We start from the raw sequence: 26,718 nt of genomic DNA, 5'->3' as shown, positions 1-26,718 counted from the left end.
AGTGCAGCGACACGCATTACTTCACAGGTAATACGCGTCCGCTTGCCACGCTTCGGGCTCGGTGGCTCGCCACACTATATAAAATCAACTCCACGCTGACGTGGACAGTGAGGGTATGAAAAGGTCGGAGGACGCGTACTGCCGCCCCTCGCGGGCTCGCTGCGCTTGCCACGCTTCCGGTTGCCCTTCATCGCGGGGTGGCGTTAACTATGGGGGAGGGGGGGCACTTGTCATGTAAAATACCCATAAGGGTGGGTATATAATGAAAAATCGGGTCCATTGGCCCATTACACATTGTTCCCTATGTAAAATTGCATCCCTCGCATCGGTCGCATCGCATGCCTTAACTTAAGGCATGCGATGGACGCGATTTTTTAACTTAAGGTATGCGATCACCTACGACGGGCGCCGTGCTAGGAAACAAGTACCATATATATAAATATATATATATATATATATATATCTGAACTAAATGTGGGCGCTCCAAATAGTGCAATTACAACTTATTGTAAAAAAAAAAATTATTGTAAACACAAACAGATCAATGAATGCATCACGTACCAGACAGGGCGGGTCACAATTGCCGCAGATTAAACAGCATGAATCTATAGGAGCGGTTACACTGCATCGCTCCAGCTCCACGTACACAGTAACGCTAGGCCACGCCTAGCGTGGAGCTGGATTTGCACTATATAGTCATTGCAGCACTGTCTATCTGGGTTTGGATTTGTGCTGTCACGGGAGCGCGCATCAGGATCGCAAGGTAAAAAACCTGTGCGATCTGCATACGATCTGCTATATAGTCAAAATCTCATGCTGGATTGTACCATGTGTACACAGCATAAGGGAGGTGGATGTTTTTCACCGGGACTGAAACTACCTTCGCTCCAGTTGCCTACTTATTATTATTTTTGTATGGGATAAAAGGTCTTAAAATTCTTCATGTAATTGTATGATGGTAACCTTCTAAAGACAATTATGTCTAGTAAGGAAGAATAAATCCCACAACAATCACTTAGACCAATAATTACTTACTTGCATTAGGAAGCTATAAAAATAGAACTCCATCACATTGGTTATTATTGAGGATCACTTATACCCAGACCTCTGGTAAGTTTTATTGTATTTTTACAAATAAATGTTTTAATATGTTCAATCCATTGAATTCTGCTTGTTTGTAAATATGGAATGATTCTCTTGAATACTGGGCACTGTTAACACTATTGTATTTGTGATTAGTGTTGTAAGTTCCTACTAGTAGGGAACTTTGTGTTAGTAGCGACCTATCTCAGAAATATTTTTAAATATATAGCGCAATTTTATCCATATATGTATACACACACACACACACACACACACACACACACACACACTGTATATATACACCTGTGCAGTACAGTTTCCAATGGGGAGATACGTAGAGAAAATAGCTGCAGGGCAGAGTGCAGTGACCTGTGGCCATTTACATTAAGTTTCATTTTCTTCTATTTAAGCCCACAGAAAGGAGGGAGCAGGAAGAGGCTGGGTCCTTCTGTTCTCACTTCATTTCTAATCTTTCTGTGGCCAGAGTCTTTCACATCCCTCTGCCCACAGGCTTGTACATGTGATCACCATTTCAATTCTCTCCGTGTCTTTCTAGGATCTCTTGTAGTTACATGTGACTGCTGAGAGATTCCTGTTAAAGTGTAAAAACCTACGTAGGGACAGGCAGATGCCACTTTGCATATCATAAAATCTACACATACCCACAAAACCAGCAGGCCTATTCTCATAGGCAGAGCCGCATGTATTCACACCAGTGGTGGTTTTTACCTATGGGCTGCAGGGCTGCAGCCTCCCAAGGTAAAATCCGCCACTGTCTCTGCCTAAAGTGAAGCCAAATGCAGTCTGTGAGACTGCTCTGGCTTCAATGTCACTGGAAGTAACTTCCTATTGGAAGTCCGACCTGTCAGTCACTCAAGGCAGTCCCATTGGGAGGTGTTCCCTCCCTCCGGGATGCCTCTCTATGCACAAATGAGCGGCATCCCCCAAAACGGGTTCTGCGCATGCGCAATACCTCAGACAAAACTGCGCATGCACCGGATCCAGGAACCAGATTAAGCCTTGGAGCAGTGCATGCGCAGTATGTATGAAGTTACTGCGCATGCGCTGGCCCCGTGCAGGGGACCGGCGGCCAGGACCAGAAAGTGCAGGGAGCGTGGCAGTGGAGGGGGGGCGCATTACACCACCGCTGATTCACACCATCGACTCTCCTCCAACTCTGGATAATTTGGCAATTTGCATCATGGCTTTGTCCCCTCTACAGCAGGCAGTGGGACCAATATTTTTACAAACAGCTTATTTGGGCATCTGTCCAACTCTGCGTCTGTTGAAAGTAATGGGAGAGTTGCAGTAGCAGAATGTAGACCCTGGGGCCAAAATGTCATGGCTCTTCCCTAAAAGCCAGTCATTCATTTATTTTTAGCTAAGATGCTGAAGGGCTGTGCTCACATGCTGTCACCCTCACATACGCAACATAGAAATGATACACATTAATAATTATAATCATCAAGTACCCTCACAAATATGTTACTATTAAATGATGCTCTGCTTTATTATATTACACTAGTTATCAGCCCATCAAAATGATGGAACATCATAATAGTAATATCAGCGCTGGCAGCTGTGCGCACCTGAATGGAACAACAAATTTCTTGCTCCATTTGGTGACCAGTGTCCCAGTCACAACTTAACTAAAGTTGCCTACCCTCCCGCATCCTGCAGTAGGTTCCTGTTTCAGTCATATATCACCTGCTGTCCTGCATTGGATTCCTAATCTCCTGATTTTTTTCTATCCTGCAAGAGGTGCCACAGTGATTTGCTCAACAAGTCCCTTCTGACGACTATCATTATGAGAGCTGGTGTGCAGTGACCCATAGCTTGCTGCTGCTTCTGCTGCTAGTAGGTGATTTAAGGTGGGTACACAATTTTTGTGAACGATTTGTTGTGTGTGTATGTGTGGGGACTGTGTGTAATTTGGGTGTTTATTTGGTCGGTATTGTTTCCTAGCACGGCGCCAGCAATAAAAATTGTATCCATCGGGTGTTAAAAGATCGCGTCGATCCCATCGCATGCAACCAAATCGCATGCGATGCGATCAACGCGATTTTTACATTGGAACCAATGTTAGATGCCCCCCAGAGCCCAATTTTAATTGTATCCCCACCCTGATGGGTCAAATGCCCCCCCCCCATTGTTAACGCCACCCCACGATGAACGCCAACCTGAAGAGTGGCGAGCGCAGAGAGCCCGCGAGGGGCGGCGGTACGCTTCCTCCGACCTTTTCATACTCCCACTGTCCACATTGGCGTGGAGTTGAATTTATATAGTGTGGCGGGCGCAGCGAGGGGACGCGCATTACTTCACAGATATTACGCGTGCGCTCGCCACGCTTCGGGCATGGTGGCTCGCTGCGCTCACCACACTATGTAAAATCAACTCCTCGCCAACGTGTATAGTGGGGGTATGAAAAGGTCGGAGGACGTGTACCGCCGACCCTCTCGTGCGTCGGTTGCATTGCATACCTTAAGTTAAGGCATGCGATGGACGCGATTTCTTAATTGTCGGGGAAAAGGCTAAAATAGCGTTGGTCGCGTCCATCGCATACCTTAAGTTAAGGTATGCGATCACCCATGACGGGCGCCGTGCTAGGAAACAAGTACCATTTGGTCCTTAGGGACTCAACCTTGTCTTAAGTACCGTGGCATTAAGCCCAATACACACTAGAGGATATTGTAAAAGAAATTGCTCAGAAGGCCCTTTTTGAGAGATGTATTTCACAGTCTAGTGTGTACACTCAATAACGTTAACAGTGCATGCTCCTGTGCATCATTAACGACCCTTCCCGTCTGCTGAACATGCAGGTCTATTTGGCTATATAGCAACAACCCACATGTTCAGTGGGTCACGGTGATGTACAATATCGCTAAACAATATCGTTCAGTGTGTGCAGTACACTCAAATCGGCCACCCACCAGCGAAGAAGAGAAGAAATATCACAGCGAATATAAAGTTGCAAGCAAGTACCCCATATTGCAGGCAGCAGTGTTTGTGTCAATACTTGCAAAAATTCCCAAAATATAATGGGGCAGATGTATTAAGCCTGGTGAAGAGATAAACTTGAGATAAAGTGGAAGGAGATAACGCACCAGCCAATCAGATCCCAACTGTCATATTTCAAACACAGCTGATTGGCTGGTGCATTAACTCTTCCAAGTTATCTCCACTTTATCTCCACTTTATCTCTTCTCCAGGCTTAATACATCTGCCCCATTGTTACTAATGTTTTATGTAAATATCTCGCAACAACAAGCATTTAAGCATACACATGCCCATATTTTAAACTAGACACACGCTTTGAGAGTGAGACACGCCCCCTCGTTGGCGCTCCATGCTTCGTGCTGCACATCCTACTGTATTCTCCCTGGTTCTAGTTACATAGTTACATAGTAGGTAAGGCTGAAAAAAGACTTGCGTCCATCTATTTCAACCTGGTATAGATATCCATTGCTGATTTGGTAGGTTCTGGTATTTTACAGACAAATTATATTTCTTATTTGTACCCATGGATGTTTTTCTCCAATAAATGTTTGTCCAACTTTGCCTTGAACGCATTTAATGAGCCAGCCGTTACCACCTCTCTGGGAAGAGAGTTCCAGAGTTTGACTGTTCTGACCGTAAAGAAATTCTTTCTACTAGCTGAATGAAATCTTTTTTCTTCTAATCTATACTCATGCCCTCGCGTCCTAGATTCCTTTCTAGTAGAAAAGAGGGTGCGTGACAGTTCCTTATATTGGCCTTTGATATACTTGTACATGTTGAGCATGTCCCCTCTTAAACGTCTCTTTTCTAATGTAAATAGTCCCAAATTGCTTAATCTCTTCCCGTAGCTTAAATTCTCCATTCCCCTAATAAGCTTTGTTGCTCGCCTTTGGACTTTTTCTAATTCTTTGATGTCCTTTTTAGTGTGGGGCCCAGAACTGTACTCCGTACTCTAGGTGAGGTCTCACCAATGCTTTATATAGTGGCATAATTACCCTCGAGTCCCTAGTTTCCATTCCCCTCTTAATACATGCCAGAAATTTGTTGGCCTTTTTTGTAGCTACATTACAATGGGCACTACATCCTAGTTTGCTGTCTATTTGGACTCCTAGATCCTTTTCAAGTATGGAATTACCCAGTTCCTCTCCGCTAAGGTTGTAACTTGCACACTGGTTGTGTCTCCCAAGGTGCATAACCTTACATTTATCTACATTGAACCTCATCTTCCATTTTTTTGCCCACTCATCTAGAATTGCAAGATCATTTTGAAGCATGGTGACATCTTCTGATGATTTGATGACTTTGCTAAGTTTTGTATCGTCCGCAAAGATGGATACATTGCTGAGTAACCCTATCCCAATATCGTTAATAAAAATGTTAAACAAAATGGGCCCCAAAACCGAACCCTGGGGCACTCCACTTAGTACCGGTATCATATCTGATACGACACCATTCACAACCACTCTTTGTTCTCTATTACATAGCCAATTCCCTACCCATCTGCAGATATTTTCACCCAATCCTAGGTTCTCCATTTTATTAATCAATCTCTTGTGTGGGACAGTATCAAATGCTTTAGCGAAATCTAGGAAAATCACATCTACAGCATTTCCATTATCAAGGTTTTTGCTAACCTCTTCATAGAACCCTAGTAGATTAGTTTGGCATAAACGATTTTTCACGAACCCATGTTGGTTAGCACTGAGTAGACTGTGATGATCTAAATATTTCTGGATACCATCCCTTAAAAATCCTTCAAATAGTTAACCCACAATTGATGTTAAACTAACGGGTCTGTAATTAGCGGGATCTTCTTTTTTTCCTTTTTTGAATATTGGCACTACCTCTGCTATTCTCCAATCTTTTGGTACTATACCTGACGATAGTGACTTGCTAAAGATATAATGTAGGGGGGTAGCTAGTTCATCCCTTAATTCCATTAATACCCTCGGATGAATCCCATCTGGCCCTGGTGATTTATTTGTTTTGAGTTTGCTTAGCCTCAGTATTATTTCCTTCGGCGTGAAATCCACAATGAGATCTGGCTTATTTGTCCCGTTTGTGGTAAATGTTCGTTCCACAGTCTGCTCTCCCTTAGTAAATACTGATGAGAAGAACTCATTTAACAGTTTTGCTTTTCCCTTGTCCTCAGTAACACTTTTTCCACTAATATCAGTTAGTGGGCCTATGTTTTCCTTAATTAAACGTTTACTATTTATGTATTTAAAAAACTTCTTTGGGTTGGTTTTGCTTTCAGTGGCTATGCACTCTTCATATAATATTTTAGCTGCTTTGATTACCCCTTTACAAGTTTTGTTTGATTCTTTGTATTTTGCGAACGCCTCCTCATTCAAGTTATTTTTATAGAATTTAAAGGCTCTGGTTTTATTGTTGATAGCTGACCTTACTTCTTTGTCCAACCATGGTGGCTTTTTTTTTGTTGAATTTACCTTTAGTTACTTTAGGAATGTATTCAAAAGTTAGTGAATCAAGCACCTTTTTTAGAGTATCCCACATTTCCTCTGCATTTTTTCCCTCCATAACCGTTTCCCACCCAATTCCTGTTAGGGCTTCCCTGAATAATTCAAAGTTCGCTTTTCTGAAGTTTAGTATTTTTGCAGATCCTTTTTGATGTAATTTACTGAAGTTGATTTCCAGTGAAACCATATTGTGATCACTGTTCCCTAATTGTTCAATTACTTTTGTGTTTGAAACTAATACCCCTTTTACACCAAAAACCCTGGTCCGACCCTGGTCTTTGAATGCTGGAGTATCCAGGGTCTGACCCTGCTTTATACCCCATTTACACAGCACTTTGACCTGGGTCGGACCTGGGTCTGCACCATTTACACTGATCCTGGGTCAGCCCTGCCTTAAATAATATTTTATGTATATATTTATAGAAAAATATATATATATATAGAAATATATATATAGAAATATATAATATATGGAAATATATAATATAATATATATATATATATATATATATATATATATATATATATATCAGGGCTGACCCAGGTTAAGTGTTTTTTTTTTTTTTTTTTTAAGGTGCTGGGGGTGCCGGAGGGTACCTGTCCTGCCTGCTGTGCTTGGTGTACCTGGGGGTACCGGGGTGCTGGGGGGTGCAAGGGGTGCTGGGGGTACCTGTCCTGTCTGCGGTCGGATCTCAGCGGAGAAGATGATGTGCGCCGTTGCTGTACCACCCCCCCCCCGGCAGACGGTCCCTGCGGCGTGCGGCGTATGGAGTGTCAGTGGCGGGGGTCCCTCTGGCGCATGGGAACTAGTACTAGTTCCTATGCGCTGGAGGGACCGCCGATACTGACACTCCATACGCCGCAGGGACCGGCTGCCGGATTGGAAAGGGGGGGGGGGTGATACAGCAGCGGCGCACATCATCTTCTCCGCTGAGATCCGACCGCAGACAGGACAGGTACCCCCAGCACCCCTAGCACCCCGGTACCCCCAGCACAGCAGGCTGACAGGTACCCCCCTCTCCTCAGCAGCCGCAGGGACCCCCCTCCTCCCGCAGCAGCTGGGAACATCTTCCCCAGCGCTGCACGCTGTGGACCCGCTGCGGGTGCCTGCACCCGCAGCGGGACCATTTACACCGACATTTACACGGGTCCTATCCGTGTTCTACCCAGGTCAGGACCTGGGTAGAGGACCCGTGTAAATGGAAACGGATACCCCCCATTTACACCGCCGCGGATCCGGGTCTGACCCGCCGCTGACCCGGATTTTTCGGCGGTGTAAAAGGGGTATCAGTCTGTGTTATTTGTTAATACTAAGTCCAAGAGTGCCTCATCACGAGTTGGAGTTTCCACGTTTGTGTAATAAACTGGTCTTTAAGTAAGCTTAAGAACCCATTGCTTCTTGCTGATTTACCTGTTTTGTTTTCCCAATAGTCTTCAAAGGAAGACAAGTATGACCTGAACCTCTGATAGAGACACGTCTTCCACAAATTGCAGTCAAGGTACAGGTCATGCTAATTTACTATTAGTTGTTAAATTAGCAATTTCTTTGCTGCACACTTACAGTAAAAAGTGTGTTTTGGTTTTACGCATAATCTGATTTATGTGCAAGTTGGAAATTATTAAGCTGGGTTACACACTATGCAATTTCTGCAAATGACATGCACAATAAAAATATCAGTAATGACATTGGCAGTGCTGTGAAAAGTAAACAGTGTACTCAGCTTTAGCAGAAATGTACATCACAGGCAATTGTTATTGACCTTTCAAGTATATGTATGAATAAAACTTCAATTGTATACCTTTTATACAACTTAAGGCTTGTTCACACAGCAGGGTTGTCTACCCTCCTGGAATGGCTGGGAGGGTCCTGTAAATCGGGTCAACCTCCGGGCGCCCCGGAAAGGTAGGCAAGCCTCCCGGAATCCGGGCAGCCTCCCGCGACCCCGCAGTGGTGGTGGGGTCCGTGGGAGCAAATTCCCCATTTACCGTCTTTGTAGTCCCGCCCCCCACTGTACAACGTCTCCAATACCGGCATTGCATGTCGGGGGCGTGGCCACAAGGATGTGATCACATTGGCCATGCCTCCACAATGATCATCCGCCGGCCACCCCGCCCACATCTTGCCATGTCAGCATCCGCGCCACCCATGCCTCACTGAACTGCCAGCCCGGGAAGTATGCTACCCTGACACACAGGCATGGAGAAAAGCAGTAATTTAAGCACAGACACGTTGCTTTGCATTCATTAACAAGTCTGAAAGTTTTCCTGTAGTCTAGAGCACCTTGTACTCAACTAGCTTTCTCATATGACTCAACTATACTGTAATAACTAATGCTTCCGAGTGCTGCAGACAGCATTGGGGAGCAAATGAAGTGAAAGTTGCCAAAAATGTGCATGTGTACAGTACTTGTACCAATAGCATCAAATGGCATTTAATTTGAAAAAAATGCACATTAAAGTCACGTGTAGCAAAGCTCAGTGATACACATTAATGGTTATTTTATTTTAGAAATGTAACTCATACTTGCCTACTTTTGAAAACTAGTTTATAGTTGGTAGCAGAATATTGCACAGCCCACATTGAGGGGGCGTGTCATGCTCCACTTAGAGGGCGTGTCTAGTTCCATATATGGAGAGATTGTGAAAAGAGATTGTAAACATGGCACCTAGAAGCGTGGTTGTGTACTGCTACAGCTGAGCATCTGTACTACAGATGAGCCCCAAAGCTGTTAGGGCGCTGGGAGTTCAGCCCTCGATCCCCAGCGCAGGATGCCAGTGACAGAGGCAGCCCTGTAATGCGTGTCGGGGTTTGACTTCTGCTGAAGGCCGGCGCTAGAGAGATGATGCCGCCCTGCGATCCTGGGGAGCTGAAGACCTGCAGCCCTGCTCAGCTGAAGGTACTGCACATGCCCTGCTTTGGACAGAGCCCCCCTCTCATAGTCTACCCCCCTCTCATCTCCCACTATGTCCCTCCCTATAATGGGTTGGGGGGGGGGGGTCAAAAAATGTGGTGCCTAGGGGCGGTCTAACACTTAAATCCAGCCCTGGTTGTATGAACACATCAAACACATGAAATACACACAAATATTTTTTAGAAACAAGATTTAAAACATGGAACAAAGGCCTTTATTCAGATCTGATCGCAGTAAAAATTTGTTTGGAAAATGGGCAAAACCATGTGCACTGCAGGTGGGGCAGATGTAACATGTGCAGAGAGAGTTAGATTTGGGGGGAGTTATTTTGTTTCTGTGCAGGATAAATACTGGCTGCATTATTTTTACACTGCAATTTAGATTTCAGTTTCAACACACCCCACCCAAATTTAACTCTCTCTGCACATGTTACATCTGCCCCACCTGCAGTGCACATGGTTGTGCCCATTTTCCAAACAAATTTGTACTGCGATCAGATCTGAATAAGGGCCAAAGTTTGTGTACAATCTCAGGCACTGAATATGAATGTCAAGCCATAATTTTCCTGCACACATTTAGTGCCAGTTACAGATATCCCCAGTAGTGCCAGTTACATCTGAGATGTACTCGGTAGGTTTTTAGCAACAAAATATAAGTACATTTTGGAAACTATGGTTTTGAGTTATGCCCCTTTCCCACTGCAGCCTTAAAACGGTATTTTGCCGATTTTTGAGGGCAAAATACCGTTTAAGGCTGCAGTGGGAAAGCGCCAGAGTTGAAATACCGTTTAAAGTTAAACGGTATTTCAACCCGTTTTCAGAGCAGGGTTTTAGCCGGTAATCTACCGTTTAAGAGGCAATGGGAATGCCTCTTAAACGGTTTTACCAGCAGATGCAGCGAGGATGGCTCATATTTGAGCCATCATCGCTGAATCTGTATACAGCAGCCGGGCTGAAAGATGCGCGGCTTTCAGTCCAGCTGTCTGCTCCCTCCCTTGCCACCCCCCTCCCCGCCCGCAGCGTCATATACTCACCGCTGCTCACCGGCGCCGTCCCGCTGTCGCTCACCGGCGCCGTCCTGTTGTCAATCACCGCCCGGCAGTCCTGCTCCCCCGCCCGGCCACACAAGATGGGCGCTCCGCCCCTCCCGGCCTGCTCGCCACGCCCCCCGCCTGCTGAACACGGAGACCTGCTCGCCCCGCCCCCCCCCCGCTGAACACGGAGCCAGTAACGGAGTATCAGCCAGTATAATATATACATTGCTGGCACAGGCCAGCAATGTATATATTATTGGTACCACTGCACACCAATGATTATTTATCAGCCAGTAATATATACATTGCTGGCACAGGCCAGCAATGTATATATTACTAGCACCACTGCACACCAATGCTGTAAAAACGTTTTGAAGAGCTAAAACGTTTTACCTGCAATGGGAATGGTACTTAAATGGCATTTCAAACTGTAATCTGCTGCAGTGGGAATGCTAAATACCGTTTAAGATTACCTGTAACTTAAAACGGGTCTGCAGTGGGAAAGCAGCATAACTTAAAGGTTAATACAGTCATTGCAGCCAACTGTGTTATGGGGATGTACCTTTATATAACTGAAATGGCATTCATAGGCATGGATAGTGGCAGCACAAATATTGGGGTTCTGAAACACCCAGAGCAACACAGACTCTTATGAACACAGTTTGATTGTAGCTAAAAAAATAAATGATTAATTACAATGAGTAAACCGTACCCAACAGATGGACAACCTGCACCCAGCACCCAGGTCTACATAATATGGTATAAACAAGGCATTCCTTTTAGTGAACAATAGATGACTATTTTGAAGTCTACTTAAAACTGCTTTCACATTCTAGCCAAATATTTAGTAATGATACAGCTGCCTATTGTATTTTGGCACTGTGATAAGTGATGTCATCTTTGGATAAGGCAGAAAAGGTACAGATTACAAATACAGTAGACCAGTGGTTCCCAAACTGTGTGCCATGGCACCCTGGGGTGCCTCAGGACAGTTGCAGGGGTGCCCTGAGTTGGTGGCCCAGGACCAATTAAAATGATTTATGATCAATATCACAGACAAAACCAGTTCTACCAATGATAACATTGACAAACAGTAGTAACTCCTGTCTCTTACCATGTAACTGACCCTATGGATGATTATTTATCGATAATTAACATTCGGCCTAGGGGTGCCGTGAAATTGTTTTGAGGCTCAAGGGCGCCGTGATTCAAAAAAGTTTGGGAACCACTGCAGTAGACCCATGAATTCCAGCAGTAAAACAATAATAATAAGATAGGCAGCAGGAGAAGGAAGTTTTACCATTGATATGTGTCTGGCAGTCTAGCTGACCAATCAGAGCTCTTGGAAAACACCTACCAGGACATATTACCAAAATGTCTATATGGTAATATGTCCAAGTCACATTACAGTCCTATATTTTACAGATATACCTCTTGAAATGTACAGTAGGTGCCTAGGACCTTTCCTACTTTTCAAGCAACTAGACCTGGGGTAGCCAACCCTAGTCCTCGAGAGCTACAAACAGTGCATGTTTTGCAGGTCTCCTCACAGAATCACAAGTGAGCTAATTAGCTCCATCTGTGTATCTTTTAAAATGTGTCAGTGATTAATGAGTGCAGCAGCTAGGTTGTCTGGAAAATGTGAACTGTTGGTAGCTCTCGAGGGCTAGGGTTGGCTACCACTGAACTAGACAATACAAATATTTTTATTCTGCACGTTTCTGCATATGCTTGTTGCTTTATAAATCATTAGTTATTGTAGTATTTAAAATGCAAAAACACATGTTATAATCCAGTCCGTTAAAGATGTCCCAATGAAGAAATACTCATGGGTGATGTACGTTATGGTAGATGTTATGGGTGCCGGATGACTCACCGACAGTCGGGATTCCGACGGTCGTTTCTCCGACATCAGGATCCCAACTGTCAGGAGCCTGACAGTCGGAATCCCGACTTTGATGGGCTATTTTCCCGCATGGGGGTTCACGACCCCCACAGAAGAAGAATAGAATAGATGGCGAGCGCAGCTTACCACCGAGCCCGCAGTGTGATGAATGCAGCGAGCCTGCAAGGGTCTTGAATGTGCTTGCCCCCCGGTTGGGCTCCTGACAGTCGGGATTCCGATGTCTGAGAAACGACCATCAGAATCCTGACTTTCGGAAACTCATATCATACCCGATGTTAGGCAGCAAACATGTTAAAGCTGTAGCTTCCAAACACAATAATAGTGATTTCCACAACAATATAAATGGTAGGCACTATAGTACTTGTTGAGAACCAGTGGCTCTTTGATATCCAATTGCCAGTGTTATTTACTACACAACAAAAACAGGCCAAAAAAGACAAATACCTGTAGTACATTAGGCATCCAAAGCATAATCCATTAAGGCTAATTGGATAGCCACTGACAAATCCATTAGCCACGGTAAATTAATACTGCTGCTAACTGGATACCGACCTAAATGTTGTTGATCCAGTAGCAATACCAGCCATCGTACAGAACACTTTATCACATACTGATTAAGATACAGTAGTTTAGGAACAGGCAGGATCAATCTTGCCTTCTTGTTACTATATTATTATTAGTGACACATAAATAATACTCACTGTGTATATGAATATCATACAGCAATATAATCCTTCTCAATTAGAGGACATGTTTTTTTCTAAACATTGCAAAATATAAACCCTGGGGCTTTCTCTACTCTCTCCTGATTCACAAATGCAATTGATATCTACTCACATGTAAACTTAGAAATAATCTGTTATGTTTATCTTAAAAACATTCTCAGATATTTGCTTATATCCAGGTAGACTGGAAAAACTGGAGTGTGCCGGGAAAATTAGGGTTGATTGACACAGATCAACTTCAATTGCAAATTCTCTCAAAATATGAAATGCTTCATTAGCAAAATGTATTTTTACAGGAGCTCAGTGGTCAATCACACCTTGGTCCCACTCCCACCCAAAGACTTGCCCGATTCACACAAACAAGCAACCACTTGACCATTGATTTAAAGTCACTTTGTAAAATCTCACTACTTGTTTGGTGGTATTGGGACAGTCCACACAAAAATGGTCTTTGGAAACCACATGTTAATGTGAAGTTACTTGGGCGGAAACGGAGCAACCTGTCCTCTAGTCAATGAAAATAAAACATATGCACAGATGTACAGAGCATTTCAGGAGATTGTTGTGCGATGATATTGGTAGACAGTGACCTGACTATTGTGTGAGGACAAGGCTGTTTACGGAGGCAGTGTGGTGTTGCTGATGGAGAAAAGAAAAAAATGTTTTGTTTATAGTAAACTTAAGTTCACTAAGGAAATTATTGTTCTGCCCACTATCTTCCTCTATAAAAAGAGGATACTGTATGTTTTGTAATGTGGGGAAGGCATGGTTGCTTCATGTGTAGGGGATTTTGGTTGTTTGGCTTTTGAAGGCTTTTATTAAAGAAGTGAAGAAAGACTTATTTTTACGGGATACATACGGATGGCAAACCGTTGGGGATTCCGGTGATCAGACTCTGGCATTCCGATAGAGGGAAACTCAAAAGGGGTCAAGATAGTATAGTTACCTTACCCCTGCTCCCCCTTAAACCTCCCTTCCGGCAACCTAACACAACCCAATAGTGCATAAACCTAACCCCCCCCCCCCACCACCACCACCACCACCACACTATGCAACTGTAACCCCCTCATGTAAGTTCCTAATCCGAAAACTCGTTCCTGATGCCTAACCCACCTTTTCTGTTGCCTAACTTTAACCCCCCTTTCCTGCTGCCATATCCCTAACTTTCCCTCTCCCGCCACATAACCCTAAATGCCTAAACCTAACCCATACTTACCGTTGTCCATCCCGGCAAGCGGGATTCCAGTGCCGGCATCCTAACTGATGTCGGGATTCCGGAGCAGGTGTCCTGGTGACCGTCGGGTTCAGTATAGTGAACACCGGCATCCACTTACTCATTGTGGACAAGCCTGCTAGCCATGAACGACACTAAATCCTAGCCATGAGCATACTTGCCTGCTCTCCTGGAATTCCCGGGAGACTCCATTCATTATTTGAGGTCTATCAGCAACTCTCCCATATCCTATTACTGCCCTGGTGAAGTTGGAGAGGCAAGGCCCAGGGCTATGGTGACGCAAAGTTAACAAGTATGATCTAATGGAGAGGGGTTAATGGGAGATACCCATGGAGAGTAATCAGTGCCTGGACACTATGCTTGCACAACACTGCAACATTATTCAATACAGCGCAAAATACTATTGCCATTCATAAACACCAATAAATCTCCTAGAAAAGTACCTGACACATGAAAAGTGATCACAAAAAAGATTAATGAATGGATGCTGAAATTCCACACCAGCAAACACAGAAAGACACAGGGCCAGATGTTCTAAGCTTCAAAAGTGAAAAAATGGAGAGTGATAAACAGCGAGCCAATCATGTCCTACCTTTCATGTCACAGACTGTGTTTGAAAAAGGTTATGCAGGAGCTGATTGGTTGGTTATTTATCACTCTCCATTGTATTACTTTTTGAAGCTTAGTGCATCTGGCCCCCAGTCTGATGAGATTCCTAAATAAGAAATAAGAACTTCAAGATGATTTGCTTCCTGCACTATAAACATAGCTCATGGCAGGCGTTAAAGAAAACCACACACTAACTCGTATCGGACAGCTCGCCATACTTTCTTATGGTCCTTAAGGGGCCAATTCAGACTTGTTCGCACAGGTCTGAATTTGGTCCCATTCCCAACGGTGGGGGTCTGCTCATGCATATGCGCAGACCCCCCGGAGCAAACGCCTTCGGCCAGTTTCTCACCCGCCAGGGCATACATATAATGATGGACAGGCAGAGGGAGGTCGCTGGTGTCCGCCAAGTGTTTGATGGACAAAAATGGCACGCTTGGGGCACACATGACGTCCCCGATGTAGCACAAGAAAGGTGAAGAAGTAAGTCCAGGCTTAATTGTATCGACAAAGAGAGTATAAACTATTCGATGATGATTTCTCCTCTGCGTGGACGCATGCGACCGGATGTGTAAGCGTACACATCTGCTCGCACATGCCGCGGGGATTCGGTCAGCTGGGCAGACGTATGTTCGGCGGGGTGGCATTTACCTGCTCGCTAGGCAGCAAATATATGCAGCCTAGCATGCAGGTCTGAGTTACCCTCTAAGTATGGTGGGGGGCAGCCAGGTCAGCCCAACAGAGGGCATGGCATTATCATAGGTGGGTCATGTGGGGGCATGGATGCAGATTGTGTCCCCGTCTACTGCAATGCAGAGATTCCCTGCATTGCAAAGTGGAGGTGTGGCTACGATGACGCACTTCAGTGTGCCAGCCCCCCACACACACACAGACTTGCCCACTTAATATAATAAGATTGCAGTAGTCTATTAGACCATACGCCTCTTTAGCATCTACCTGTGTGAGAGATTTATGCAGTGATCTTAAAGCAAGACTGGGGCTTCCAGGACAATGACCTTTAGGATATCAATGGCCTCAGCGGGGTTCTGCAGTCGTGTGTATACAGATTATTAGTCTAAGGAACCTACAGTATGGATTGTGATGTATAATAAGTGGCTTTTATACTGGAGTAAACAATGGGTTTGTCATCCTTTCACTCCCTTTCGCTGTCATCTTTTTAGCCTTGCTGTTTGTATGCACCTTTCCACATACCGGAAATTCCAGTTATTCCTTCAGAAGGTAGCTATTTATACACATTTTGAGGATACAAAGATGATCACACCTTACTTACTGTACAATGACACAGGTATATGAAGAATCGTATGCAACACCAGCTCACATACTTTAAAGCTGAATCAATCCACGTCTGTACCAATGCAGTCATTTTTATAACTAGTATCACAGGCCTATTTATCATACTGTATTTATTTATTAACAGTTTCTTATATAGCGCACACAGATTCCGCAGCGCTTTACAGAGAATATTTGACCATTCACATCAGTCCCTGCCCCAGTGGAGCTTACAATCTATATTCCCTACCACATGCACACGCACACACAGACATTATAGGGTTTATTTTGTTGGAAGCCAATTAACCTGCCAGTATATTTTTGAATTGTGGGAGGAAACCGGAGTAACCGGAGGAAACCCACGCAAGCATGGGGAGAATATACAAACTCCGCACAGTTAGAGCCATGGTGGGTATGGAACCCATGACCTCAGTGCTGTGAGGCAGTAATGCTAGCCATTACACCATCCGTACTGCCCAAACAACATATCTCCAGTGAAAAAGCTGTAACCCCCATACATCATACTGTAGGTCTTCTCCCTATCTAAAAAAAATGTGCAGTAGGTCTCCACTGGAAAAAATGATTTGTAGGGCCATACAAAGAACAAAAACCTGTATTTATATGTTGAATACATCATGGAGCAATATGTTATAATAACAATGAACAGATCATATAGGTTGAACAAAGAAACAAGTTACAGCTGCACTAGACCATGCAATTGACTGTGTTGCAACTAAACAGTGGTGGATGTACAATACATGGCTGACACTGGATGATAAATGTAATGCAAAGATACAAGGGAACTCTATAGCTATTTAATACTGATGGGCACAGTGTTTGCAGTCCTTAAGGACATCTACATTACCTGTACTTACATACCCTCCAACTGTACCGATTTTGCCGGTACAGTACCGTTTTTTAACAGTACTGTACCGGCAAAATCATTTTGTACCGAATTACCGATTTTTTCATTGTTTTCTCCGGTGCCCGGCTCTCCCTTCCTGGTTCCAGCTCCCAAGTGTCCCTTGCGGCGCCGGCGGGCATTGCATGACGTCACTGCCGCACCCTGCGCAAAGGCTGGCGCTCAGGGGACGGATGGGAGACGTCTGTACTGACCTGCCTCACTGTCTGCGCAAGCGCAGACTCAGGGCGCGAAAGGAGGACAGTGAGGCAGAGGCAGGCAGGCCGGCGTCAGTAGCGCGGTGCGACCGCCAGACTCGAGCATGAGCGGGGGAATCCCGACCTGGACTTGAGTGGGAAAGAAAAAAGAGGGGGGTGGCTGTAGAACAGCACAATTGGGCGCTGGAAAGGGTTGCAATGTGAAGCAGCTACTAGATAAGGGATCGAGAGTCCCTATGGGAGAAAGACAAAAAAAATATATACAATAGTAGCGCTAGATAATTGAAATATGAAAAATTTAATTATATATAAAGGGGGGGTACACAATAAAATCAACAATAAAAAACCAGCAAGAACACCATTAGTTAGCAATTTTGTAGCTGCTTAAACTGGATCCATTCCTAGTATGCCGTAAGAGTATTATCCAGAAATGACAAATAAAGTCTCCTTAGGGTATATATTTACCGCCGGTCTGTCCAAATGTGGGTTTTAATCCTTTTCAGGAAAGCAATTCTGCAAAGTCCATCACTTGGTGAGGGGAAATTCCCCGCGGGTTACCAGTTGTGCGGATAGGAGATCTCCTATCCGCACAACTGGTAACCCGCGGGGAATTTCCCCTCACCAAGTGATGGACTTTGCAGAATTGCTTTCCTGAAAAGGATTAAAACCCACATTTGGACAGACCGGCGGTAAATATATACCCTAAGGAGACTTTATTTGTCATTTCTGGATAATACTTGAGTGGGAAACCCTGGAGACCCGGAGCTCAGCGCAGCCTAGTAAGTCACAAGTGTATGGATGGTAGGTGGAGACAATAACATAGCTACCCCATCCACATGAATGTTACTGTGTCATCCCTACCGTAAGGGGGATAGTGAGTGACACTGGCTGCTATGCGGGTGAGGCAGACAATAAATCTGATGTGGGCCGGAGCAATGACTCAGCTATGGATAACATAGGGGGAGGCAGTAACACTGCTAATTGGAAGGGGGGGGGGGGGACATTGCTATGAATGGTTACTTGAGGGATGCTATAACACTGTTAACGGTGGTGTTGGGGGGGGGGGCGGGGCGGGGACTGATGCAGAGCTGAACTGCTGGGGAAGGTAGGCAGTAGCACAGCATCAGCATGTGTGGGGTGTATGACTCCACTTTCTAGAGTGGTGGGAGTCCTCTTTAAAAAAAAAAAAAAGCACAGTACACATTGCACAGTAAACGTTCGGAAAGGGGTTGTGGCCACACCCACTTTCCCTGTGACCACGCCTACTCCACACATGGCCACACCCCCTTCCCGAATGTGTACCGATTTCTTTCCTTCAAATGTTGGAGGGTATGTACTTACAGCAGTTACGCCCTTGCTTGAGGCCTAAATTACACAGGTGAGTTTCAAAGTGCATACACACTGGATGATGTAGGCACTGAAAGATATTAAACCATTTCCCTTGAAATTCCCTAGTGTCCTGGACGAACGATATTGTGCGTACACACTGAACGAGAGACAATGATCTAGCGAGACTCTATAGCTTTTTATGAAAGACATCTGAAATTGAGCTGCCTGCACAGTCAACGAACAACCTTAATGAATGAGTGGCAGGACCGCGCATCGTCATTTGTTGTTTTTGTTGCTTGTCGCATACACACTGACCGATATTTTGACCAATAGCTTTCATAAGGGCCAGACGATATTGGTTAAAAAATCGTCTAGTGTACGCACCTTTGGGGCCAGATTTATCAACCTTCAAAAAGTGATAAAGCAGAGACTGATAAACAACCAGTCAATTGGCTGTTATCTGTAATTTTTCCAACATAACCTGTAACATGACAGTTTGGAGCTTGCTGGCTGGCTGTTTATCACTCTCCATTTTATCAAATTTTGACACTTGATACATCTGGCCCTTAATCACGGCGATTAAATGCCATTAGATTAATCAGCCAGAAAACACAGTGTCATTTCGTACACAGTGTCTCTGAAATGTAATTACACAGGTCAAATGTGCAATCCCCCCATTAACCATTCACAATAAAGTTTGTGTGCCATGATTAGATTGTCATATCGCACAGCTAAAAGGGATGGTTAAGCAAAACGGAAATAAAATCCCATATAGTATGTAGATAACTACGACCGAAAGAGGCTAGTAATCAATGAATCTAAATCGATTGACTGAAAATCACCATTGGCCTTCCAGATATAGCTAAAATCAATGTCAGCTTTTATGACATACTGGCATTTTGTATGCAGATACAGCCGCGGTCACATGCCACTTATTTATGTCAGCAGAAGCTGCTTGTGCATCCTATTGACAACATTTTCTGAGTAAGACGCAATGTAATAGAAGAAGTAGCACACCAACACTCTACACTACCAAGTCACGCAATGCTAGAAGGGCTGTTTAACACACAAGGAGCCTAGATATAGGACATATCTATATATCTATATTATATATATTATATTTATTATAGTGCATTCCTGATCCTATGCTTCCTGGGTTTACACTAATATACACTTTACTGTGTGGCATTTAATCCCCAATCATATCTAATAGATGACACAGGCTGGGATATTTAAACTCTGGCGTTAATAGGGACATGCCGGTAGAATGTCCGGAATTTCAGCAGCTCACTAACATCACCAGTTCTCCATTGCACACCAAGCGACTTCGGTGCACCACCATGAAGTGCGCAGCTGAACATCCCAGCTGCAGAGTTGAATTAAATGCCAAAAACCTTTTAAGTTCTCACTATTGCTAAGTCTTTGCAATTAATAACCAGTCTGACTACTGCAGCTAACTGTAAATTAGCATCGCAAGAACAATGTATGTTTATCTTGTTCTCAAACATTGTAATGTCACCACATTTCTAAGTAATATATGTCTTAAAGTATTTCTTTCGCATGTATCGATTAAACAAAAAGAAAATTGGATCATAATTGGATGTTCCACTAGCCCACATTTCCCAACACATTGCTGCACTGTTATTATATTCATTAGCTGAATAATATTCAAATTAGGTCAACACCCTCAGTCTTATTTGCATGCATGAAATGCAAGTTTTGTACATGGCTGCGTTGCCAACTACAATGTTCTGTATTATCAGGCAGAACAAACAAGGATCACATCAAAATAATAATATTAATAATAATAATAATGACAAACAAAATGTAAACTAAACAGAAATCATATACCGTGGTAGGTATAAGTAGTGTACAAAATAGAGGAACAAAACTACAAAAACTACAGAAATTGCAGAACAGAGTATTCATAGAAAGAACCATACAGCAGTCTACACCCAGCAATTATAGAAACAGTTTTATATATTTTTAAACAACTAAAAAGATCAGATGATCCCACACAGATATGTGTATTGCTTCAGGCAGTACATGTTCTAATTGGTCAGATGCTATAAGCCAGTCTCAGACAACTTGTGGCTTAGCTGCTGTTGTGGAACCACAAGTCCCAGCATGTGTCTACAGTTCCACATTAGCTGGAGAGGGACAGGTTGCCTACAGTACCTGTGGGGTTAGTAATTGTAAGGTGGAGTAATGCAGACTTACCAGTAACAGAAACACCGGCTTGCATCGCCCAGGAGAGATGTAGTGACACATGGAGGAAGCACTTGTTACATGTAACACAAGGCACAGGTCTGAGGGGGGGTCTGCTGCTGAGATAGGGTGGTCCCTTCTCTGGTCACTCTCTCATTGTTAGTAACTTGTTACAGAGAGTGAAGCTGGGGCTGGTTAGGTCTCTGTACTGTAATTGTGAAGCAATAGGGAAGTGAGAGACACAAATCACTAGTGGCAGCAGCTCTCAAACATTTCCCCTCCTCTTCTCTATTCAAGGCAGGACTTTAACCTTTTCTTCTGCTGTGAATGGCCTCCACCCTGGGTACAGTAGGAAGTTGTGTTACTGGCAGTGCTGTGGTATCACGCAGAGCTGGTTTACAAATAGTGGCTTCCCTTAACTCAAACAACATGCAGGAGAAAGTGAAGGTGTGTAAGAACCTGGGTGCTCTCTGGCAGGTGTTTTCCTCCTACTCTGTCCTCACCCGTGTCTCTGTCATGCACAAATGCACATTATCTAATACTGAACAATAAAGCTTCGAATGAAAAGTTTAGTGATGATAATTTACATTTCCAGAATTAACCTTTTAAATTCTAGTGTAGTAGTGTACACACGGTGAGATTTACTTTCGGTACTCTTTACCTAGAACGGCGCCCACGATTTTGATCTTGGGCATCACAAGGTAAAAAATTGCGTCGGTCGCATCGCATGCGACCAAAAAATCGCATGCGATGCGACCGACGCGATTACCGCAATATTACATAGGGAACAATGTTAAATGGCCCAATTGACCCGATTTTACATAGGGAACAATGTTAAATGGCCCACAGAGGCCAAATAGCCACCCTCAAGTGTGAAATGGCCCCCCAATTGTTAACGCCACCCCACGATCAACGTCAACCCGAAGCGTGGCGAGCGCAGCGGTACGCGTCCTACGACCTTTTCATACCCCCACTATCCACGTCGGCGTGGATTTGAGAATAGAAAGTGTGGGGAGCGCAGCGAGCCACCGAGCCCGAAGCGTGGCGAGCGGACGCGTATACCTTCACAGGTATACCTGTCCCCTCGCGGGCTCCACAGGTATCCGCGTCCGCTCGCTACGCTTCGGGCTCGCCACACTTTCTATTCTCAACTCCACGCGCGACGTGGATAGTGGGGGTATGAAAAGGTCGTAGGACGCGTACCGCCGCCCCTCGCGGGCTCGAGACGCTCACCACACTTCGGGTTGATGTTGATCGTGGGGTGGCGTTAACAATTGGGGGGGCCATTTCACACTTGAGGGTGGCTATTTGGCCTCTGTGGGCCATTTAACATTGTTCCCTATGTAAAATCTGGTCAATTGGGCCATTTAACATTGTTCCCTATGTGAAATCGCGGTAATCGCGTCGGTCGCATCGCATGCGATTTTTGGTCGCATGCGATGCGACCGACGCGATTTACATTTTAACATGTATTTCTATGTGAAATTGCGGGCATCGCATCGGTCGCATCACATGCCATTATAATGGCATGCGATGTACATGCGATGCCCGCGATGGGCGCCCTTCTAGGTAAAGAGTACCTTACTTTCTACTCAATCCCAATTGAATCGGGATTCAATTGCATGGCGCCGTGTTCACATTCTATTTGGACTATATACTGTAGTACAGATCTGTACTGTATAGTCTTGCCTGTTATGTAAGCAATATCGAACAGAAAAATAAACTATATCGAACCGTGTGTACGTCCTATAATAGTCGGGGAATATTCTCACAAGAGTCCCAGGAGGACTATTTACTAAGGGGCAAAAGGTAAGGGTCTCCCTCCATTTTTTTATTAAAAGCCGCGGAAAGGTGCTATCAAAGACGTTACAAATACAGAGATGTTTGTAAAACCAATGGTTTTGGGCATTTCCGATGTTTACAGATGCACTGCGCATATCCAGATGTGGTGCTGCCATGTCATTCGCATCCCCCAATTGCCGCAGCATGATTGTAAAGGATGTAGGGATAGCCAATGACCATCGATGATTCATAATCATCGATGGTTTATGGTTGATGTAGAATTCTTTGCCATCAATGGGGGAGAACTACATCCTTGGCAGAGCATAACTGATTAGGTTTTTTCCCCCAAAGGTGCCGGGACATAGAGCATAGCTCCTCCTATGACACCCATGAAGCCCAGCCCCAAGATCCTGATTGGCTCATGGGCCAGTCAGCCAAAGAAAAGGGATGATCATCGATTGGTAAAACTATTGAGGTTATTAATTCCATAGTAAGCTGCCATTGATGACCGTTAGCAATATCACCATTGATGGTGACCATCAATTTCTGCCATGCCGATGGCCCTCCCTATTGTAATTTCCTTAGCGTTTGGGGGTGGTGATGAGCAGCTTTCCAGAAAGAGTGCCATCTCTGTGTGCTTGGCATGCTGAAGCCAATGGCTATGTCCCTAGACACAGCTTCACTGGCTCCAGCAGCATGATTTAACTGTACATCCTGAGTAACCTAAAAGGCAAATCGAGGGAGGCGAGTACCTGTTGCAACTGTAGAAAAGCATTGGACACATAGATTTTTGTATGTAATCCTATGGAGCGCAAACAAGAATCAGTGACTCCAGAGGTACTTTTACTAGAACCATGGGGGGACTTGCAGCTTATAGAATTCACACTTTAAGGCCCCCATACACTTGTCCAATTTGGGCCCAATTTCACCCGATTCCGATGGATTGGGTCGAGAAATCCCGTGAAACGTCCCAAATCAAATTTGTTTGGCATCCACTCCAATCTGATGCCTAGTCCTGTGCGCATCGGGTCCTGGTTGTAGGTCGGACGGGGCAGGACATAAGAGGAGTCGGAATCACACTCATCAGCGTGCTTTTTAGCACCTGCGATGCATCGCACACTATGATATCACTTGAATTCCCGCACCAGCTTCCCTGCAGTCCTTCATAGATGATAAATCATAAGTGATTTATCATATGTACAACATTGCATATCAATCCCAGATTCCACAGCCCTCGGACTAGTGTATGGGGCCCTTAAGAGTTACAAAATAAATAGTCACATGTAGCAGATTTTGCTTTTATAAAGTTAGTATTATTAACTACCAGCTGACCCACCCGCTCCCTGCCACTGACCCACCCGCTCCCTGCCACTGCCGCTCCCCTCGCCGATCCTGCCTGCAGCAGTCTCTGAGGTCTGGAGATCTGTAAAGCACATGCACCGGGCATCTCTACCAAACAGTGGGGCAGCCCCTGAGTGTGGGAGCAGGTCCGCGGGCCTGGCCACATGACGTTATGATGCGATGCACGCTACCTGCAACACTGGGAACGGGTGCAATGGGCCAAATTCTTCCCTACACCCGCCGGGCCAATCCACCGATCCAGCCATCGCAATCATAAATGGGTGCATTGATAAGGTTTGGAGTGATAGAAGTTGAAGAATAAGACTGAGATAAAGATTTGCCATGTTAAAGTGTACAATTTACTCAATAAATCGTGAAAAAATATATAAGTGTACATAGAAGTACAATCAAGCATTGAAAGTAGGATTAAAAATAAGTTCTGATGCAAACTGATAATTGTTTGGATGGCGGTGGGTTGCGAAACAAATCTATAGGTGGGGTGTATGGATATTGTGGGCATAATTGGTGTTTGGTACACCTACAGTGAAATTTCCCAAAACCGGCTTCGAGGTGCTCACCACTGGGTCCAGAGGTATCTTGATGCTGAATTTGGTGGCTCTGAGTGCCACGGTGTGTCTGCAATGCAACGGACACGCACGCACACACGCATGCGCGCGCGCAGACACACACACACACACTCTCTTCAATTTACTATATAGAAGGCTTTATTTTGAATGCAATAAAAAAAACTTGTCAGCTGAAGAAATAGAAAATGGTACACTGTATAGACACTTTTAAATAGAATGAGGAAGAGCTATAACAGTATGAGCTGTATTGTAAAACTGAGAGCTAAGCAGAAAGTAAAGACGGACAGCTTTGCAAAACCATGTTGCACTGAAGGTGGGGAGGTTACAAATGCGCAGAGATATTTAAGCTGGGCATACACTTAGGTCACCAGCAAGTAGGTCGACAAGCAGTAGGTCGACACCACTACGTCGACATGGCTTAATGGCGGCATGACTTAAGGTTGACATTCAGAAAGGTTGACATGACTAAAGGTCAACATGCATTAGGTCGACAGAGTCATTAGGACGACATGGATAAGGTCGACATGGTAGTTCGGCCAACATGGGAAAGGTCGATGGTGAAAATGTTGACATGGGTTTTTCCACCCGAATGTCGACACAGTCAATATAAACACTAAAACGTAGCACCGCGTCCCCTCGCATGGCACGCTACGCTCGGCATGCTCTGGGCATGGTGCCTCGATATGCTCGGCACACAATTTTATTCTCCCACCACACCCTAGTGGATGATAGGGAATGAAATACCATCTCACGGCAAATTATGTTTCGACAGGGACACCTAAATGTACCACCGTGCCTGAAGCATGGCGAGCCATGCTTCAGGCACGGTGCCTCGCTACACTCGCCACACTATTTTATTCTCCCACCACTAGGGTGACCAACTCATCCCTTTAATCCAGGACACATTAATTACACATGTTCTGTGGCTGGCTTTCACCTAGTTTTAAACTGCCACAGAACCTGTGTAATTAATATGTGTCCCGGATTTAAGGGATGAATTGGACACCCTACCCACCACGCCTTAGTGGAAGGTAGGGCATGAAAGGCCGACTGTCTGCACAAAAAACAGTAAACAACCCCATGTTGACCTTTTGACTGTCGACCTTCCCCACATCGACCTAATGACCCTGTCACCCTAACCCATTTTGACCTTAAGTCATGTCAACCTTAAGTCACGTCGACCTACCAGCTTGTCGACCTAGTGGTGTCGACCTACTTGGTGGACCCAATGACCGTATCCTGCATACACTAGGTGGCTTGTCACCCTGGGACAATCCTGGGCAGCAGAATTGCATGCAATATATTTCATGCCAGAGGCAAACACATGATTTTGCTGATAATTTTTCAAACACATACACACAGTGTACATACTGTACTTACACGGCATATTACAAAAACATATACATACACACTGCAGATAAACACATACATACTGTACACACACAGCAATAGCATACAAAACAGAAAGCAGTATATACATCCAAACACACACACATAGCATATACAATATCCTACCTCCCAACTTCTGTGCTGATGAAATAGGGACAGCCGCGTGAGCGCCCGAAAAGGGGGCGGGGTGTATGCAAATGAGAGTGTGGCTTATGCTAATTAGCCGTGACCTCATTTTCATACGAGAATAGACGCTGTGCGCATTCTATTAGATTGGGGGGGTCTCCCAACTGCCACCCTCCGCAGCGGGACAATGCCTGATGCGGGTGGGACAGCGGGACAGGACCCGAAAATCGGGACTGTCCCGCTGTAATCGTGACAGTTGGAAGGTATGCAATATGCTTGCCTAGTACCTGACCCTCTCCATGAGGGAGAAAATGCTCTGTTCCTGGCCTTCCCTGGTAATGTATGATTGCCATCACCTGTGGTGAAACACCTTTCTTATCAATTACCTAGCTCCCCACAGGTGATGGCAATCATACAGTACCAGGGAAGTCCAGGAACAGAGCATTTTCTCCCTGACGGAGAGGGTCAGGTAGGCAAGTATGATATACACACAAACACATACACAGCATATACACACATAGCCTGCATAGACACAGCATACACACTGACACACACATTATATACACAC

The 26,718-nt window shown here is 44.7% G+C and overlaps 1 protein-coding gene across 1 annotated transcript in view; it reads right to left on the bottom strand.

Moving 5' to 3' along the window:
- Positions 1-21,181, bottom strand: part of PTPRH (protein tyrosine phosphatase receptor type H) — a 173,079-nt gene extending 151,898 nt beyond the window's left edge. Inside the window, exon 1 of the mRNA XM_083162648.1 lies at positions 20,938-21,181. Coding sequence (XP_083018774.1) covers positions 20,938-20,988 — 51 coding nt within the window. The 5' untranslated portion in view covers positions 20,989-21,181. The remainder of the gene's footprint in view (positions 1-20,937) is intronic.
- Between the last annotated feature and the right edge of the window lie 5,537 nt (positions 21,182-26,718).

Source organism: Crinia signifera, chromosome 19 (genome assembly GCF_055691185.1).
Source record: "Crinia signifera chromosome 19, ASM5569118v1, whole genome shotgun sequence".
Lineage (NCBI taxonomy): Eukaryota > Metazoa > Chordata > Amphibia > Anura > Myobatrachidae > Crinia > Crinia signifera.
The sequence above is the reverse complement of the archived record's forward strand: the minus strand, read 5'-3'. Positions and strand labels throughout refer to the sequence as shown.